Source organism: Natator depressus, chromosome 1, assembly GCF_965152275.1.
Source record: "Natator depressus isolate rNatDep1 chromosome 1, rNatDep2.hap1, whole genome shotgun sequence".
Classification (NCBI taxonomy): Eukaryota; Metazoa; Chordata; order Testudines; family Cheloniidae; genus Natator; species Natator depressus.
The window spans coordinates 109072999-109092646 of record NC_134234.1 but is presented as its reverse complement, the minus strand read 5'-3'; the positions used below and the strand labels follow the sequence as shown (position 1 = coordinate 109092646).

Below are 19648 nucleotides of genomic sequence, written 5' to 3'. Positions count from 1 at the left end.
CAGCATTCCCTGCCCTCCACCTCAGCACCGTCAGCAGCATTGGTACCACCGCTGACTTCGTACTGACACCACTCCCAGCGCCAGAGACAACTAAGGCATACTCTGTGGCTGTGCCGTTTCCACCATTGTACCAGTCCTTCCCTCGCTATGGGTGACAGACAAGTCAGGCCGGTTGCTTGTGCCTTCTGGGCTGGCTCCACCTTTATGCCCTGAAACCCAAGTTTCCTTGGCATCCAGGTCAGGATCCTCTTCCGCTCTCCATCGCCTGGCCCATATCCAGGACTGTTCACAGAGCAGCATTGGTACTGAGTTCAGCATTCTGGCCTGGTGCCGACTGGCAACCAATGCTTTATCCTTATGCTCTGTAGCCCCCATAGAATCTGTGGGATGCTCCTCAATCGTGGAGGCTGCCCTTCTCAATCCACTCCAAGGCAACATCAATGGGCACTTCAGTGGCTGGGGTTGTCCTTCCCCATATGAAGCCTCCAGAGTTGTCCCATCCAGGTCCATGACCCATCACTGGCACAGTTAACTGTCTCTTCATTGTCCCTGGACAAATTCAGTGATGCCCAGCTCTCCTTTAATGCCTGAGGATTTCAAGGCCTTCAAGGACCCCCTGTGGTGTGTGGCTGCTTCCTTGAGCATCCAGATGGAGTTCTTGCAGGAGAACATCTGTAATTTGCTAGACCCCATGGAGAGTGACTCTCCCCATTAATGATGCGCACCTGGAACCTGGAAAGGTTCTTTGGAGCACGCCAGCTTTGGTGCCACCGAGGGGAATGCTACTTTGTCCCGACGCTGGGATTTGAGGGGTTTTACTTCCACTTTACCCCTTGTCAAGGTTCCTCCCCCACTCTGAACGCTAGGGTACAGATGTGGGGACCTGCATGAAAACCTCCTAAGCTTATCTTTACCAGCTTAGGTCAAAACTTCCCCAAGGTACAAAATATTCCACCCTTTGTCCTTGGATTGGCCGCTACCACCACCAAACAAATACTGGTTACTGGGGAAGAGCTGTTTGGAAACGTCTTTCCCCCCAAATACTTCCCAAAACCTTGCACCCCACTTCCTGGACCAGGTTTGGTAAAAAGCCTCACCAATTTGCCTAGGTGACTACAGACCCAGAGCCTTGGATCTTAAGAACAATGAACAATCCTCCCAACACTTGCACCCCCCCTTTCCTGGGAAATATTGGATAAAAAGCCTCACCAATTTGCATAGGTGACCACAGGCCCAAACCCTTGGATCTGAGAGCAATGAAAAAGCATTCACTTTTCTTACAAGACGACTTTTAATAGAAATAGGAGTAAACAGAAGTAAAGAAATCCCCTCTGTAAAATCAGGATGGTAGATACCTTACAGGGTAATTAGATTCAAAACATAGAGAATCCCTCTAGGCAAAACCTTAAGTTACAAAAAGATACACAGACAGAAATAGTTATTCTATTCAGCACAATTCTTTTCTCAGCCATTTAAAGAAATCATAATCTAACACATACCTAGCTAGATTACTTACTAAAAGTTCTAAGACTCAATTCCTGGTCTATCCCTGACAAAAGCAGCATATAGACAGACACACAGACCCTTTGTTTCTCTCCCTCCTCCCAGCTTTTGAAAGTATCTTGTCTCCTCATTGGTCATTTTGGTCAGGTGCCAGCGAGGTTACCTTTAGCTTCTTAACCCTTTACAGGTGAGAGGAGATTTCCTCTGGCCAGGAGGGATTTTAAAGGGGTTTACCCTTCCCTTTATATTTATGACACCCCTATATCCCTGGTCATAACCGCTGGGAACAACACAGCCCAGCAGGGCAAATTTAAGTCCACTCCTCAGGACAAGGACTCTAAATGACTGGACTAAATGGTAGAAAGATCTATACCTCCTCTTCCCTGCCAATGTTGTTTGATAACCAGCAGGAATTGCTGTCCAAGTACAACTTTGTAAATTGGACAGCTATGTCTAAGTTTACAAACCACCTGCCTGAAGCCTCCAAGGAGAAATTTCGGGTGATTATTGCCAAAGGCTGCTTGGTAGCAAAGATGTCACTGCAGTGTGTGCTTGACGTGGCCGACACTTTGGCCAGAGTGATGACCTCAGCCGTGACCATGAGAAGGGCATCCTGGCTGCACAGTTTGGGTATTTCTCCTGCGGTGCAGCAGGCAATAGAAGATTTGCCCTTCAACAGTCGGGTGCTTTTTCAGACAAAACCAATGAAACTTTGCACTCCTTCAAGGATTCTAGGGCTACTCTATGTTCCTTGGGGGTCTATATGCTGGTGGCCAAAATGTGCCATTACAGCACCCAGCAACAGTGCCAGCAGCAGTACTGCCCTCAACACCCCTTTGGGCAATCTTTCTCTCCCCTGAGACAGCAGTACTACCTAGAAAAGGACATATGTCCCAAATGGGGGCATTCGGGCTCTGGGTTCTGCCAGTCAACATGACCTATGCCAGCACCCCCAACCATCAAGTTTGACTCCTTTGTCCAGTTGGGATTTCAATTATCTCATTTCCCTGTTTTTCTCTCCCCCCCCCCCACCATTTGGGGACAGGCTAGCCTGCTTTCTCAATGTTTGGGGCCTGATTACCACCCACAGCTAGTTCCTAAGAATTGTCAGATCAGGCTACGCTACCCAGTTCCTCTTCACTCCTCCTCCCCACACTCCCTCCCAGTCTCTCTTCAGGGATTCCTCTCATGGGATACTGCTCCTTGAGCAGGTCCAATCTCTACTGGTTCTGGGAGCAGTGGAAGAAATTCCTCTGGTGCACCAGCGTCAAGGTTATTATTTCTGGTACTTTCTGGTTCCCAAATCCAAAAGGAGGGGCAGATCTACTTTTGACCTATGCAGCTTTATCAAATATATAGGATACATGAAGCTCTGAATGGTAACCCTGTCAACTATCCTCCTGGGTTGATTCAATGACTGGTTTCCTGCTCTGGACCTTCAGGATGCTTATTTTCATGTGGTGATCCTCCCAAGCCACAGAAGATTCCTCCAGTTCATTGTGGCAAACCATCATTTTCAATACATAGTCCTCCCCTTCAGTCTGTCTTCTGTCCCTGGGTTTTTAACCAAATGTATGATCATGCTGATGGCAGACCTCAGGAACAAGGGAACCCATGTCTTCCTGTATCTTGACAACTGGTTACTAAGGGACAGGTCCAGAGAAAATATTCTCATGTACCCATTACGCTGTGCTTGCTTGACCATCTGGGTCTCATCCTAAACAGTGGGAAGTCAACATTTGTCACCATTCAGAAAATTGAGTTCACTAGGGCCCTAATAGACTCTACACGTTTGAGAGGTTTTTTTGACAACTGACGATTCTCAGACCACTTGTCACTTTTGTTTTGGGGTCTACAGTTTCAACCTTCCAAGACAGTTTGCACGTGTCTGAGGCTCTTGTATCACACGTCTGCATTCACTCAGGTGGTTCAATTTGCCTTCTTCCTCTTCAAATGTGGCTGAGGACAGTTTACTGTCTAACCCGTCACCCCTTAGTCCGCCTCCCTTTGTTGATCCTGAGCTCCTTCCAGTGATGGATGGTTCAAAGGAATGTATGTCAGGGCATTCCCTTTGTCTGGCTCTTAACAACCAGGACTGTGGTCACCAACACCTCTCTGATAGGTTGGGGAACACATCTGGTTCCACTGAATGTTCAGCATCTGTGATCGGAGCAGGATGCTCCACGGCATATCAACATCATAATGCATGTCACAGTTTTCTAGACCACATCAGAGGCTCAGTGGTTCACATACTTAGCGACATTACCATTGCTGTGTATTATTTGAACAGGCGACAGGGAACATACTCCAGAGCGTTCTGCGAAGAGGCAACCAGGCTGTGGCAGTTCTACATCAAGTAGAGTATCACTCTGATAGCTGATAACTTGCCCGGAGCCCAGAACCATCTCATGGACCATCTCAGCAGGAATTTTAAGCTGAGTCACAAGTGGTCTTTGAAGCCCAGTATTCTGCAAATCAACTTCACAGCTTGGGGGCAGCCTCACAATCGACCTATTCATTACAAGAGAAAACAGGAAATGCTGTCTCTTCTACTCTCGAGGTGATACAAAGGATTTTCCAGCTTCTCTGTGTGCTGCAAACACTGATCAGCACTGAGGCACTGTCCAGCATCAATAGTACTGATATGTCACCATTAGCTGAAGGAGAGAAAGATCGAATTTGGGGTTTATGTAAATTAGTGAAATTGGACTGGTGACAGTGAAACATAATGTTAAGGTGCAGATAAGTGTGTGTGTGTGTATATATATTTGGTAATTATAAGGATTTAGATAGTTAATAAAGAAAGTTTTAAGCAGTTACAGCTAGAGAAAGCAAGATGGTGGTCGCAAGAAACCAAAGCTGTGAAAACCAAAATGGAGGCCTTAGAACGATTCAGCCAATAGCAGCAAGAAGGCTGGTTGGGGTGAAATAAAGGTCACTCCAGAAACCTGAAGGGTGGCGTCAGTTAGGCAGAACACAGGTCTTCAAACAGGTCCATCTTTAAAGCGCAGGTTTTCAATCAGGTCCAACTTTGATTGACAGAGAGAGGGCTCAAAGCTGATCGGCTGATAATGATAGGGATTGAAGAAACAACCAATCAGAACAGATCAAAATCTGTATATAAGGCAAGGAGCTGACAGGCTTTAGTTAGTTTGTCTGTGAAAGTGGAAAGGTACCTGTGTGTGTGTGTGGGAAAAAAGTATCATAGCGGATAGAAACCGGAGAGAAGGAAGTCCACTAAAAAAGCTAAATCATTAAGTATCAGCAAGCAGTGGAAAAACAGCAGCAATAACAATGCCATTTTGACAGAACAGAAGGAACAGTCAGAGGGAAGGGGGAAGATATCAAAGTAGAAAGCATAATGACTCCAATATACATACAAGGTAATATGTAAATGTGTATGTATGGGATGTTAAAGCTGGATGATTGTGTATGTATACTTTGTTGTTATATGTATAGTTTTAATGTTTAAGAACTTGCTGTCAGCCTCCTGTATGTGACTGGCCATCACATATAGAATGCAATCACTTAAAGCTGTTTTCCAATTGTAGGATATTGCAATTTTGCATACTTTAATGTGCATCTGTGCTAACAGGATTTTATACCTTTGTTAAGAAAACGTGGTTTATTTCTTTAGTATATGTTTTAGATCTGCTATGTTTTCCTAATATTATTATGTGTTTTAGAGTTATTGTATTAGGAAATATTGCATTAAATAAAGGTTACTTTTGTTTTTGAAGGATTACTACCTGAGTGTAAATCCTTTCAGCGGAAGCTGTATCCAGGTCCTCCCAGGAGTTAACAGAACTAGTCTGTTTTGGGGAGTCCTCCAAAGATCAGAGAGAAACCCTCTGGTAAAACCCTGGCAATTCCTCTTGGGCAGGCCACCCCCTTTCACCTACCAAAACCAGACAAATTGAGGACTGAGTTATAAATGTAGGCAGGCTATTATAGGGGAGCTTGGAGTCTGATCTTGGGGGTTACATAGGGGGCCCTCAGTCCGGCCTCTCTGATCAACACCTTCCAAATCAGGTGGCAATCAACACTCCTCTATGCTTTACCTCTGATCCCTATCATTCCACAAGTCATCCTCAAGCCGAAAGTGGATTGGGTCAAGCTCATCCTCATTGCCCTGGCATGACCAAGGAGGCAGTGTTGGTTTTCTGACCTTCTCATGTTGTCTTTCAGCCTCCCATATCTTTTTCTCTCCATCCTGACCCACTCACACAGAATCACAGTTGCAATTTGTATCCTGCGCTCAGCTCCCTGCATCTCACTGCATGGCTCCTCAGTAATTGAATGAAGAGGAAGAGCAATGTTTGCCAGCTGCTTGACAGGTCCTACTCAATACCAGAATGGCCTATTAGGCAAAATGGAAGTGGTTTTCAATGTGACCTTGGCCCATGGAATTCAGCTGATGCTGGCTTGCATCCAGGACATCTTGGAGAACTTGCTGCATCCTCAGTCACGGGGCCTTATGCTTAGCTCATGGAAGGTGCATCTGGAAATGATCTCAAGGTTTCATCTACCTATTCACGGGAGAGCAGTATTTTCCAGTGGTAACAAGATTCTTAAAAGGAATTTTTCATCTCCATCTGCCAGGGCGAGAACCAGTTCATTTTTAGGATCTTAATACAGTCTCAGCAGCTCTGATGGGACCTCTGGTCGAGCCTGTCAGTCATTTTGTCACTTTCCTTTCCTTGTGTCAAAAGAACTGCATTCCTGGTGGTGATAACATCTGCAAGGAGAGTCTGAGAATTACAGGCTTTGATGGCAGAGCCTCCTTATACGCAGTTGTCCAAAGACTAAGCGACATTGCGGCTGTAATCAACATTTATGTCTAGAGAAGTCTCTCAGTTTCATTTGAACCAGGTGGTATATTTACCTGTTTTATTTCCTAAGCCACATTCATCCCTGGAAGAGCAGCACCTTCACAGGTTAGACATCAGATGACATCTATCCTTCTAGACTAAACCCTGTCATGCTTTGCCTCATCTACTTGTGTTGTACGTGGACTGTGTGAAGGGCTAGGCAGCCTTTCTACGAGAGCACAAGCTACGTCAATGGCGTTCTTAAGTGACATCTCAATATTGGACATTTGCAGGGCTGCCAAATGATCGTCCATACATACAATTACAAACCATTTAGGAATCACCCCTCCACACGATGGACAACGTTTGAACCTTGGTGAGGGCATCACCAGGGAAAACACTTAGTATTAGTTAGGTTAGTTAAGAGTACTAACTATACACAACTAGAACAACTAAGTAAAAAATTGAGGGATTGTGAGGTTGCAAACACACATTTCTTAGCCCACGTTTTGAACATCTAAAAATATAGAAGAAAGATTTTTTAAAAATCCAATTTACATGTCACTATTTATGCTCCTTACTTGCCTTTGAATTGCCTGTCTGCTTGGATAGGACAATGAAAATCAGTTTCACTTTGATCTTCTTAGATTGCAATGCTTAGGTTTCAAATACTGTAGGAGACCATTTGTTTAAAAAAAATCAGCCATTTCACTGGATTTTTATTTGTCTTAAATTTAAATTTTGGGCTAAGTTTGAATTGATAGCATCCCTTTAATAATTACATTATTTTATAGTTTGTTTACAGGATTCCTTGGTAGCATATACTAAAGCTATAAAAATACAAATCATTTTCTTACTTATAAAGGTCAGGCTGAGGTTGTTCACATTCAATGGTAGCGTGCAGCGCATCGATATCTTGTTCATTATGAAATGCCTTTGTATCTTGAACAGCACGGTAAGTCTAGAATGAATGAAAAAGGTGTAACAAAAATAATAAGCCAAAACACATGCGGTGACCAAGTAATGTATGTAATTAAAAGAAGGCCCATGAAGTAGGTAAATTTTTCATATTTTGTGCTAGACTGTCAAGAGCCATGTAATAATGATTCTCGTTAAAAAATATGCACTTCCAAATATAGATCTGGAATTTTCCTCTGCCTGTCATAACTCACAGATTGATTCAGTTTTCTTTGCAGTATGAACTCTCTTTTCCTCTAATCTAAGCAGCCTAAATTTTTAAGTGAAATATTTTTGCTTTCTCTTAACCTTTTACCTATTAACCTTTTACATAATAGGTGCATGCCTCAGTGCCCCCAATCCTGCACAAATCAGGATTGCACGTATGTATACACATGCACAACACTAGCTTGTGTTTCACCTCTGAGTGCCCATGTTGGGCACATACAAAAGTGCAAGTACACATAAGCAAGCACCAGTTAGAAAATTCCTCACAAAATGGCTCAATGGTAAGGAAATAAGTTAATGACAGCTTAAATGAAAAAAAAAAAATCACACAAACCAATATCTTTGTTTACACTATTATATAGGACGTTACTGTGCATTGTATGCAAAAAAGTTTGTAATAGCATTTTTAAAATAAAAAAAATATAGTATTTTATTACTTTATGACTAGATTCACCATCCAAACTAGCTGTTGTAACAAAACATGTTCCATCCCTTCTGCTGCTTGATAGAAATATTAAGTCACATGGGAATGTTTCATCTTCTTTTACCATCACAATGTCTCCAACCTAAAAAAAATAGAAAAGAAAACATGTTTATCATTAGTTAAATAGCCCAAAGATCAGATTCCAAGGATGAAATCCTTCTTCCATCGAAGTCTATGGAAAAATTTTCATTGACTTTAATAGGGCTGAGATTTCATCACAAGACTAAGGAACTGCAGATACAATTCTCAAAAGGAGTACTACATCCTGTAAGACAATAAATAATACTTAGCACTGGGATAGTATCCATCCTCTGAGGATCTCAAAAGTACTTTGAGATCCTCAAAGGGCAGATTATTTTATTAAGCCTTACAACATCCCTTTTAGATATGCACATGTATGGTATTATCCCTATTTTACAGATGAAAACACTGAGGCACAGATAGGTTACACCAGGGCTCGGCAACCTTCAGCACGCGACCCATCAGGGTAATCTGCTGGCGGGCCGCAAGACATTTAGTTTACTTTGACCGTCTGCAAGCACAGCCACCCGCAGCACCAATTGGCTTGGAACGATGAACCACAGCCACTGGGAGCTGTTGGGGCCATGCCTGTGGATGGTCAACATAAACCAAATGTCTCGTGGCCTGCCAGTGGATTACCCTGATGGGCCGCGTGACGAAGGTTGCCAAACCCTGGGTTACACAATGAGCCAAGTCAGAAGCGTGACTCTGGAGTCTGACTCTATGCCGAAACTGGGGATGACCCAGTATCACTGGCTGTTGATATTGAGCTGGTTGAAAAAATTTGAAGTTCGGTTTTTTTTAATTGAAAGAAATTTTTAGCAAAAGTTTTCATGAAAAGTTCATCTCATCTTCCATCCATATTGGTGGCCAGTAAATTAATTCAGATTTCTGTAACCATAACTGATACTTTCATAGACTTTGTCAACAAGACTATAGGCTTCTTATAGAGTGCTATTGTTCAACAAACCAGCTCCCACAGTCAAAGATTATTTTAAAGATTTTTTTCCCCCCATAGAGGCAGCTTCTGATATATAATTTTAAACTCAAATTTAAGTACAGCAGGTCAAAGAAGGTTAAAAAATTGTAAGAATTTAGTCGGGGGGCTGTAAAAATATCAAAGGTTCAATGAAAAATATCAAAAAAATAAATTTTGGAATTTTGACAAGCTGAACATTCGACTAGTGTGGATTTCTTGGGTTGCCTACTTTATCATGTTAAGATGCCCTTGTCTAAATAGTTTTCTAGTTAATCATTGTCCTCTTGTCAGAAGGATTTAGTGTGGTCACAATGAATTTCATAACAGTAAATTATGACATTAAAGTCTGAATTTTGACATCACCAAAACAAACTTTTAGGAGGTGAGCAATTCTAATGATACACAAATATTTTGGTAATTGACAAGGACCAAGCAAGTATAAAAGTAAAAATCAAGACAGTTTAGGCAGTACTTGATAAAATGTATTTTTACATTTCCCAGATTATGGAAAGAATTCCAAATGAATTAGCTCAGCTGCCTACCCAACTTCTGTATCTGCCGAGCATTGAGGTGTATCACACTAACTTATATGTTAGTGCCAAGGCGTAATAAATCTAGAATCCTTGTATCCTCCATTTTGTGTGTGTGTGTGTCTGGCCATATGGCTATGGTCTCTGTTGCCTCCTCCTTTCTTTGTCTTCAATGCATCCAAAGGGTCTCTAAAATAGATTTCTTAGACTTTTTTGTTAGTAGTTTTTGGACCCAATCTGCTGCTTCAAAACCATGAACCCTTTTAAGTAGTCACTGACAAGCTTGCCTGCTGAGGATTCAAGCAGTAAAGCTCAGGAATGAATGAGCACAATCCACACCGACACTTTTTCTATAGGGTTCCAGCTTGCCACTGAAGGTATTTTAAAATCATAAAGAGAATGTATACAGGAAATTCATAAAGATTGGTTTCTTGAGTTCCAAGAGTCGCAGACTACAAATAAAATGTACTGATTCTAGCAAGGTTCACTCTGCAATCCATAGCATACAAAAAACTTGAGTTGATCTAGGAAACTGAGCAACCTGTAATAAGAACCTGCCAAAATGTGAATGATTAATAATTAAACTTATCCTAGTACTAATTCAAGAAGGGAAAACACAAGAGTTAGAAAAGTAGTAAAAATAAAGCTCAGCAACAGGAAGCCTGTTAACCAAAATTGTTAAGTGCACCTCTGATTTCATTTACCAGTGCACTGGCGAAAAGAGGACTTTCCCTTTTAGTAACTTTTTTCTTTTGTTTATACTTATGTTGAGCAAAATTTCAATTAGTGTACTACAAACTACTAATTTTTCTATTGTTCTTTTTGATTTGGGCTGAATCATTATTAAAGTGAATACAGTTAGTATTAAATATGTCTGTCCTAGATTTATGATATAGTCATTAGGCTGCAAAATTAAGGAACTAGCCTAAACAAGCTCTTTGATACAAACACACAGTCATATAAAGGCACGGAGTGAACTGTGAAAAGAAGGAATATTAAGAACATGTAAAGCACATTGGTCACAGACCTCTTATGACAAGAAAGTTGCAGAAGTCTACTACCTAGAAGACAAAGGAGTAATAACATCGATTTTCACCAAACAGTTAAGGAACAATAAAAATTAGGGCTGTCGATTAATCGCCGTTAACTTATGCGATTAACTCAAAAAATTAATCGTGATTAATCTCAGTATTAATCGCACTCTTAAACAATAGAATATCCACTGAAATTTATTAAATATTTTTGGATTTTTTTCTACATTTTCAAATGTATTTATTTCAATTACAACACGAATACAAAGGGTACAGTGCTCACTTTATATTGTTATTTTTTATTTTAAATATTTGCACTATAAAAATGATAATAGTATTTTTCAATTCACGTCATACAAATACTGTAGTGCAATCTCTTTATCGTGAAAGTGCAATTTACAAATGTAGATTTTTTTTGTTACATAACTGCACTCAAAAATAAAACAATGTAAAACTTTAGAGCCTACAAGTCCACTCAGTCCTACTTCTTGTTCAGCCAATCGCTATGATGAACAAGTTTGTTCACATTTACAGGAGATAATGCTGCCAGCTTCTAATATACAATGTCACCTGAAAATGAGAACAGGCGTTCACATGGCACTTTTGTAGCCAGCATTGCAAGGTTTTTAAATGCCAGATATGCTAAACATTTGTATGCCCCTTCATGCTTCGACCACCATTTCAGAGGACATGCTTCCCTGCTGATACTGCTAGTTGAAAAAACAATGCGTTAATTAAATTTGGGACTCAACTCTTTAGGGGAGAATTGTACGTCTCCTGCTCTGTTTTACCCGCATTCTGCCACATGGTTCATGTTATAGCAGTCTCGGATGATGACCTAGCACATGCTGGTCATTTTAAGAACACTTTCATCGCAGATATGACAAAACGCAAAGAAGGTACCAATGTGAGATTTCTAAAGATAGCTACAGCACTCGTCCCAAGGTTTAAAAATCTGAAGTGCCTTCCAAAATCTGAGAGGGACAAGGTGTAGAGCATGTTTTCAGAAGTCTTAAAAAAAGCAACACTCCAATGCAGCAACTACAGAACCCACACCATCAGAATTAAATGTGCTTATGTTTACAAGAAACAAACAGTGAATTATATTTATATTGAAAATGGTAGCAAGAGTAATTTTTTTTGACTGTGAGGATTTAAGAATACCTGACTGGCACTAGAGCTACAGCTGCTTGTTTGAAAAGGTAAAGATGAAGAGACCCAAACGAACTGTGTGATAAGGATAAATGGTCTTAAAAAAAATACTAGGCTAGTGAAGAGATCAGAACACCAAATGGAAGGGTCACAAGGAATTTTGCCAAGAGCTCTGACAAGACAATTCTGGCAAAGTAGGAGGCACCAGGGGAAAAAAAAAACAGGTATTCCAAAGAGATGCCCATCAATTGTTTCAAACTGTTGACATTCTGAAAATTAAAACCAGGTAGGCAAGTTGCTTTGATTATGAGAATTTACAGACATTAGTTTCTGAAAATAACCCCCAAAATATCAGGGGTGCAGGTACAAAGGTAGAAATCTAAAGGAGAGGCTTTATGATGCTAAAAAGGTACAAAGCGAGGATTGTATTCTGATTGGGCTGTGTCCTCTTTGGAAGGAGAGGAATTAGTCAATGAATTTTGCATCAAAACTGGATTAAGAGAGAGATCTTGCTAATCATTTTTACTTTCCTAGAGAGAGAGAAGAAAACAGAAGAAAAACCACGAGTGAAGGGCTAGAAGTTAAGGAGGAGATAATGAAAGGACCAAGGAGGGTAGAGAGACAACCCAGCATAGGGAATGAATAGGGGAGGACCTAGCAAAGCAAGGATGAGGAAGGAAATGCTATAGCTTTTAACAATATTTTATTCAGATTTAATCGTTTTAAAATATTTTTCTAAACTTTTATTTTCCATATTGATGTAGTGAATACTGTGATCTTGAGTGCACTACATTTTTGTCTAATTTGTTTTGCAAGTGGGGAAAGCGGGGAGAGAGAAGCCTGATGCCTAAAAAAACACCCTGCGTTAGTTGTTACTTACTCTTAATTTTCGGCTTTGCTTTCTAACCAGTTTGCCATGCTGAATGAAATGAACAGGGCACTGGTTCATTGCATTGTCTGCTTTATGTCGAAGCCAATCTTCATAACCCTAGAAAAAAGTGAAGTGGAATGGAATAAAGTTAAGGAAATGCAGCTAGCCACACTTTACATTGCAGTTGTAGATCAAAGCTTTCTTACAAAAATAGTTAAAGAATTTTCGATTACAAGATGATATTAAAAAGTAAAGCATATCACTAAAATCTTCAATAGTTTATTATTTAGCAAATCAGATGTGCTTAAATAACATAAGTGAAGATAATCTGATGGTGTGAGTAGGCTTTGTGAAAAAATGCAGAGCCACTTCTTGGTCTCTCGTGAATAATGGGTAAACTCCAGCTCATTTTCCACCACTCCTTGCCCAAGCGCTCTGAGGGGTTTCCTATAAGGGTGGCTGCTCAGGAGACAAAGTGTGCAGAATGCATTTGGTAAGGTTGGGCTCAACATTAAGCGATTACAGGGCTGTAATGAACTACAAACTGGGGAGTTTCCCTGTTTGTTTTCTGATTACACTGAACTATTATTTGGTGTACACAATATACCAACCCTCCAGAATAAGTTTTGAGAAAGTGACCTTGATGATGCTTATTTTGGTTGATGAATTATTTCACCAATTTATAAGGTTACATTAGAGAGGAACACATATAAATATGGTTGAGGATCTCAGCAATACAATGATAACTCTGCTTTCAAATCTGTATAGCCATATTATAAAATTTTAAAAATTAGTTTTACTATTTTATTAGTTTTTTTAAAAAAATGAATGGATCCTTTTTTGGGGAGGTCAAAGTTCCTCCTACTTCCCATCCTCCCAAAATCTCTCTTGCATTAATTCCACGGAAGCCCCTAATGCACACAAAAAGATCAGATGCTAGAACTGATATTTAAGCAGAGCTGACCTAAGCAGCTCTTTTGCTTTAAATTCCCTGGAAATTCCTAGACACAAGGCAATAGATGCCATATATCCAGGGGCAGAATTCAGCACATTGCTTATGATTAATGACAACTGGAAGATGCAACAGCTGCTAACAATATCAAGTGACATTTCACCCCACAGATTTTCCATTCTTTTTATGAGAAAGGGTAACTTCAAGCTTATAAAGGATTTTCTGTGGCTGTATTTATTTTTTTTATTTTTAGAAATGCACCCATTACATGTGTGCAGGAGCATACGCACAAATTAAAAAGCAATTTGACATGTCAACCAAATATGAAAAGATAACTCCAAAATCCAACTGAAGATACAAATATACCCCAGCAATGGGAGCAATCAAAATGCTGCTGTTTGTAATTTCTTTAATAACTAATGAATGAGAAAAGGCCAGATGACCTTTAGATCCACTGAAGGTCATACTCCACAGGCTCTGTTAGACCAGCAGGAAAAGCAAATTCCAGAGTCTATGGCCATCAATTTAAAACATCCTGCCCTAGTCGTCAGAAATTCCAATCAGCTAATCTCAACTGTTGTGTTAAAGAAATACAGTAGAACCTCAGAGTTATGAGGTTGACTGGTCAACCACACACCTCATTTGGAACCAGAAGTATGCCATCAGGTAGCAGCAGAGAGAGAGAGAGAGAAAAAAAGCAAATACAGTACAGTACTGTGTTAAATGTAAATTATTAAAAATAAAGTTTAAAAAAAAAAGATTTGACAAGATAAGGAAACGGTTTCTGTGCTTGTTTCATTTAAATTAAGATGGTGAAAAGCAGCATTTTTCTTCTATATAGTGTGATACAGCATGGCCAGAGGGCAGTAGGAGGGTGATAGAGGGGAGATATGTAAGCCCCAGAATGATGAGAGCCTTATTCCCTGTAGAGGGAAGAGAGGTTGCTATAGATTAATTAGCACACCTGAAGCCAATTAGACCACCTGAAGCCAGTCACCTGATAAAACCCCCCTGCTTCAATCAGACAGTTGGAGGACTTGAAGCAGAGTGGTTTGGTGTTGGAGCAGAGAGTAGTTTGAAGGGAAGCAGAGGAGAGTTTGGAGAAGTGCTGTGGTGGGCCAGAAGACCAAGACCCTAGGTAAAGGGAAACCTGGCTTGTGCAGAGCAGAGGGACTCCACAGACACAAGGGGTTGGGAGAAACCTGGTCCAAGCAGAGAGAGGGCAGGAAGCCCCACAAGCTGAAGGGCCGGAGAGGGAAGTAGCCCAGGGGAAGGAATCACTAGTTCAAGTAGTTTGCTGTGATCCCTAGGGGCCCTGGGCTGGGACCCGGAGTAGAGGGTGGGCCTGGGTCCCTCCCTCTCCACTCCCCTTCTCTGGGATACTAGTGGGACAGTTAATACCCCAGATCTGGGGTGAGAAATGGAGCCCTGAACTCCCCCCACAAGAAGAGAAAGCGCGGGACCCATCATAGTAATGCTGGTAATTTGCCACAATAGTGAAGTTTCAAAGCTGTATTAAGTGAATGTTCAGTTGTAAACTTTTGAAAGAACCACCATAATGTTCTGTTTGGAGTTATGAATGTTTCAGAGTTATGAACAACCTCCATTCCTGGGGTGTTAGTAAGTCTGAGGTTCTACTGCAGGTGATTCCCCAGACACACAGAGCCTAAAAAACAGTGGGTTTAAAGGCTGGGATTTCAAATCTCATTGTAATTCAATGGGAGTTTTACTTTTAGTTTCCTTAGGCATGTTTGAAACTCCTTGCCTAAGAGAACAATATCACCACTTTGAATTGCACCCAGAAATGAATAGGGAACCAATGTAGCCTTTGGAGCCCTGTGTAACATGCTCCCAGCAGCTCACACGGGTATACAAGCAGCCCACAAAAGTCCACTCCAGCTGTAGCTTCTGAGGGTAGTCACAAGGAGATACAAGTGTCGTGTTATGGGGAACACTTTGTAATAATCCAGTCTCTGTTTGAGTGTGGTCAAACCACAAGAGAGTGTTAAAAATAATCCCCCAAATCTTAGAGCGGAAAAGCCACCCATAAGAAGCTAGCTGCTGTGCTCCCCACAACCACCTAGTGTCAGCAAATACTGACTGTGACTGCAAAGTACAGTCAGTCATGCAGCGTGAAGGACTGAAAACGCTGCTGTTTGTGATTTCTTTTACAACTAATGAATGAGAAATTTGTAGAATAAGTATTCTCTGCATTCATCACTGCCACATGACTTGAAACAACTACACTGGTAGCCAGTTATCCCAGCACGACACAATTGAAGTTACTTTCTTTCTAGAGATCAGAATTGGGGCAAGCCCAAATGTTGGCATGGAATATTGGAATAGAGAGGCCCCATTGCAAGCCAAGAAGTTTTGAACTGAAGGCTGACATATGAATCTCTCGATGTCCTATAATCTCCTCAACTTCTTTCTCTGAGCACAGAATACTTGAGTTTGAAGAAGTTAAGAAAAATAACTGGCTAATTTCTGTACAAAGAGTGTCGACTCCTGGCACTTAGCAGATAGCATCACACAATTTTGAGCAGAAAGTGTTAATACAGAGTCTCAAACAATTGTACCCTCTGTTGTATCATGTTAGATGGAATATATTGGCCCAAAGAATTAAAGGTGTCAACACGGTCCTGTCACTGTCCAATATTAAACAGTGTTAAACAAGGTTAGGTAGACCGAGATCTTAGCCTGCTTCGTACCATGGCAAACACATTACCTTTTTTTTAACCTTCTAATAAAGATGCAGAAAAGAAGGAAACAGTTAAAGTTTTGAAATGTGAAGTATTAAGTAGGGCTTTCGTTTTAACAACATTTTTTGTTCTCTTTCCCTTTTGCTGGAGAAAGTTTTAAGAAAGACATCCCACCAAAACGCACCACCCCCATCTGACAGTGTCTTAGAGGTATTAAAGTGGTAATAACGGCCCTTTTGGGGAAAAGAGAAGAAGTTAGTTGAGATGGTCTGGAGGTGGTGGTGGTGGTTGTGGTGTTAAAGTCTGATTCTGTTTCTTAGAAGACAAAACACACACACGCTCAAAAGGGGAGAGAAAAAACTATAAGAAGACAGAAAATGCAGGCTTCTGTCTCATGTTGACTTTTACTTGCACCTCACTGCTGAAAAAACAAAAGCATGGCATATTGTCTTATTAGCTACTCCAAGACTTGGCAAACTTGTACCAGGACTGTTTAGGGCATTGCTTTTATCTGCCTCCTTCTGGTCACAGGGTTATAGCAGTGCCATAAAACACAGTTTTGGCCAGCTAACCCAGATTCTTATTAGATAAAAGAAACAGGGAGGATAGGAAAGAGAAGAAATAAGGTAGGGAAGGAAAAAAACAATGTGTGGAGAGGCAGAAGGAAGTCTCACATCCCAGGTGATGGCTGGGATTTAGTCAGTCTCAATAGAGGGGGTGATGTCATTTTGGTCCCTCTCTCTGGCCGGACTTGGTCAGGACTTCTCTCAGGGTCAAGATGAAGGCCCAACTGTGTTACAGTGGATCCTGAGGTCTCAGGAAATGGAGTAGGTGACAGCTATGATGGTAAAGCTCACCCATTTCCTGATCTTCTGTCTCTTAGTCAGCGGTTGTTGGCAGCCCACTACCGCTAATTCTCCTCCAAAGTCTTTCTGAGGACCCCAAAAGGTAGTAATTGGTAAAACAGCTCTTCCCTTCACTATTTTATCCACCAATTAAGCCTAATTTCCTATACGCCAATTCTGGTTAAATTGATTTCTGGTCCAACATTTTTCTTGTTTACCAGACATGATTTTTAACTCAGTCCTTGAATTATGTCAGTAGGCCTTTTTGTTCAAACTAATTCAATTGATCTCTCTTTCACACCTTTTCCCAGCAACATTTGTTGTTCTAGGTTATTGTAACATTTTATGAACTTTTACTCACTTTTCATAATAGAGCTCACAATTAGGGTAAATTTGTAAGCCCAATTATCACAACACTTCTTTACTCTCTTCCCTCTCTACTGTGTGAATGAAACTGTTGGTGTCCTGATCAATGGCAAAATGCAGACTGGAGTCTGAATGGGAACAGGCTGAGCCAGTGTAATTGAAGATATGAAATTCTTACACAGATAAGTCATAGCATATATTCTGTGTAGGGTCCCCCACTGATTTTACTGGGATTCTACACAGGTGTACCAATCCACTCTAGCAGATACCATTGCAGTACTGGGGTCACAGAGTGACAAACTGCTGTAATCCACTCTCTATGGCAATATTAATTTAAAATCTACAAAAGAGAAAGGGAAGGCTGACACAGTTCCATACTATTATAGTAGTATTTTACTTAGATTAGGGGAACCTTTATTAGGATCTTCCAAGCTACATTGATATGGCAAGTATTGACTTACTTGAATTTTATTATTTTAGTTTTTATAGATAATTTTTAAATATACTTGAAGCATTATTATATAGTATACTCAATTTGTAAGATCCATTAAATCTCGTTATAAACTGTTAATAGTTTGAGTAAAAATTAATGTGATCCATTAAAAGTCCATCTTGTGGATGCTGTAGAGAGGTTGTCTATACATATCACAACAACTGTATGTTGGAAATTTCCTCACCAATAAGAGCAACAATTTTACCCCATAACCTACTGCTGTAATTCTTCCTCAACATATTTTAATTTTTTTGAATAGGTAGGTGAATAAATATTTAGGAACTAAAAACAAACATCTGGCTACTTTTAATAGACACAACTGTATAAACTATTCTTCAGAACACAGTTACACAAAGTACAAACTAACATTACAAAATAATTTTGAAAGTTCTGTTGAATAAATGAAAGCCAGCATCGTTTAACAACCAATAAAATTTCTACTTAAAACAGAGGTAAATAAAAAATAAAGCCCTCAAAATAAACGCAAAGCCCTCAAAGAAAGGATAACCTTCCCTTGAATCCCTAAGAGCAAACAAAAGTAACATTGGCAGTTGTTTTGAAAAAAAAAAACAAAAAACAAATTTACATTTTCATACAATCTTCAGTTTCACTCCCCCGCTTTCCCCCAAAGAAACTCTCACCTGTTTGATAGCTGTTACAGTGATGACAAAGAAAAGTGGAAGTCCACTTGTTACTGGACTGGTTGGTGTATCAATAATTAACTGCAACACAAAGAATAATCATACCATTTCCTGAATACTGTTCTGTGAATTTAATGCAATCATTTTCCAAGCATGAAATTTATTTTGGGTTTTTAAAAAAGCCCACAGTGCAACCATACACAAAGCAACTTATTATTAAAAAAAGGAAAGTGCAGTAAGAAATCAAGGTTATTTCTATTGACAATACCGTTCCCTGACACCATCTGTAATTGCAAATACATATAAGCCTATCCACCAATTCATGATCATGCACTCAGTCAAAATGGAGGTTACTTACTGTAACTGGAGGTTCTTTGAGATATGTGGTCCTTATCTGTATTCCGCATGTGAGTATGCATGTGCGCCATGTGCTCAAATCTGGAAATTCTTCAAAGCAGTGTCAATTGACCTGCACTTGTTCAGTAGCTCCCCTTGCACTCCCAACCAAGGAATAAAAGGCAGTGTGGATCAATGCCTCTCCACTTCCTCCTCTTACTGCAATCCAACCAGATCTGAAGCAGAAGGGATGGAGGATGGAAAGCAGCAACTACAGACACAGCCATAGGAAAGGCAGCACTACAAACATCTCTGTGCCCCCTTCATCACACCCTCCTCCAGTCTGAACACTGCTTGCCAGTCACCCATGTGTGCAATACACATAGGGACCATCACTTGAGGAAGAAATTGAGGTTACTTACTGTAACTGGACATTTTTTGTGATGTGTGGTCCCTATTTACATTTCACACATGGCAAGCAGTGTTCAGACTAGAGAAAGGTGCAAGGAAGGTAACAACAGAATTGCTTGTAGTTATGCCCTTCCTACGGCTGCATCTGCAATTGCTGCTTGGTCTTGATTTCGGGGAAGGGGTTGAAATGGGGGCAGGGAAGGGGTGGGAAGAGGTTGGGCCTCATGGAAGGGGTGGAGTCGGGGTGGGGGCAGTGCCGGGGGGTCAGTGATGCGGCCCTCAGGCCAATGTACTAGTCTTCATGTGGCCCTCGTGGTCATTTGAGTTTGAGACCC

At 40.7% G+C, this 19648-nt stretch overlaps 1 protein-coding gene across 5 annotated transcripts in view; it reads right to left on the bottom strand.

The window, feature by feature from the left end:
- Positions 1-19648, bottom strand: part of ATP11A (ATPase phospholipid transporting 11A) — a 216570-nt gene that overhangs the window by 72237 nt on the left and 124685 nt on the right. For 3 of the 5 annotated variants that reach the window (XM_074963852.1, XM_074963867.1, XM_074963875.1), the window contains exons 4-7: positions 18567-18647; positions 12577-12684; positions 7937-8065; positions 7172-7275 (exon numbers count right to left, since the gene is read on the bottom strand). In XM_074963852.1, the coding sequence (XP_074819953.1) occupies positions 7172-7275; positions 7937-8065; positions 12577-12684; positions 18567-18647 (422 nt within the window). Of the gene's footprint in view, positions 1-7171; positions 7276-7936; positions 8066-12576; positions 12685-18566; positions 18648-19648 lie in introns of those variants that run through there. The other 2 variants (XM_074963858.1, XM_074963886.1) reach the window with 2 other exon arrangements.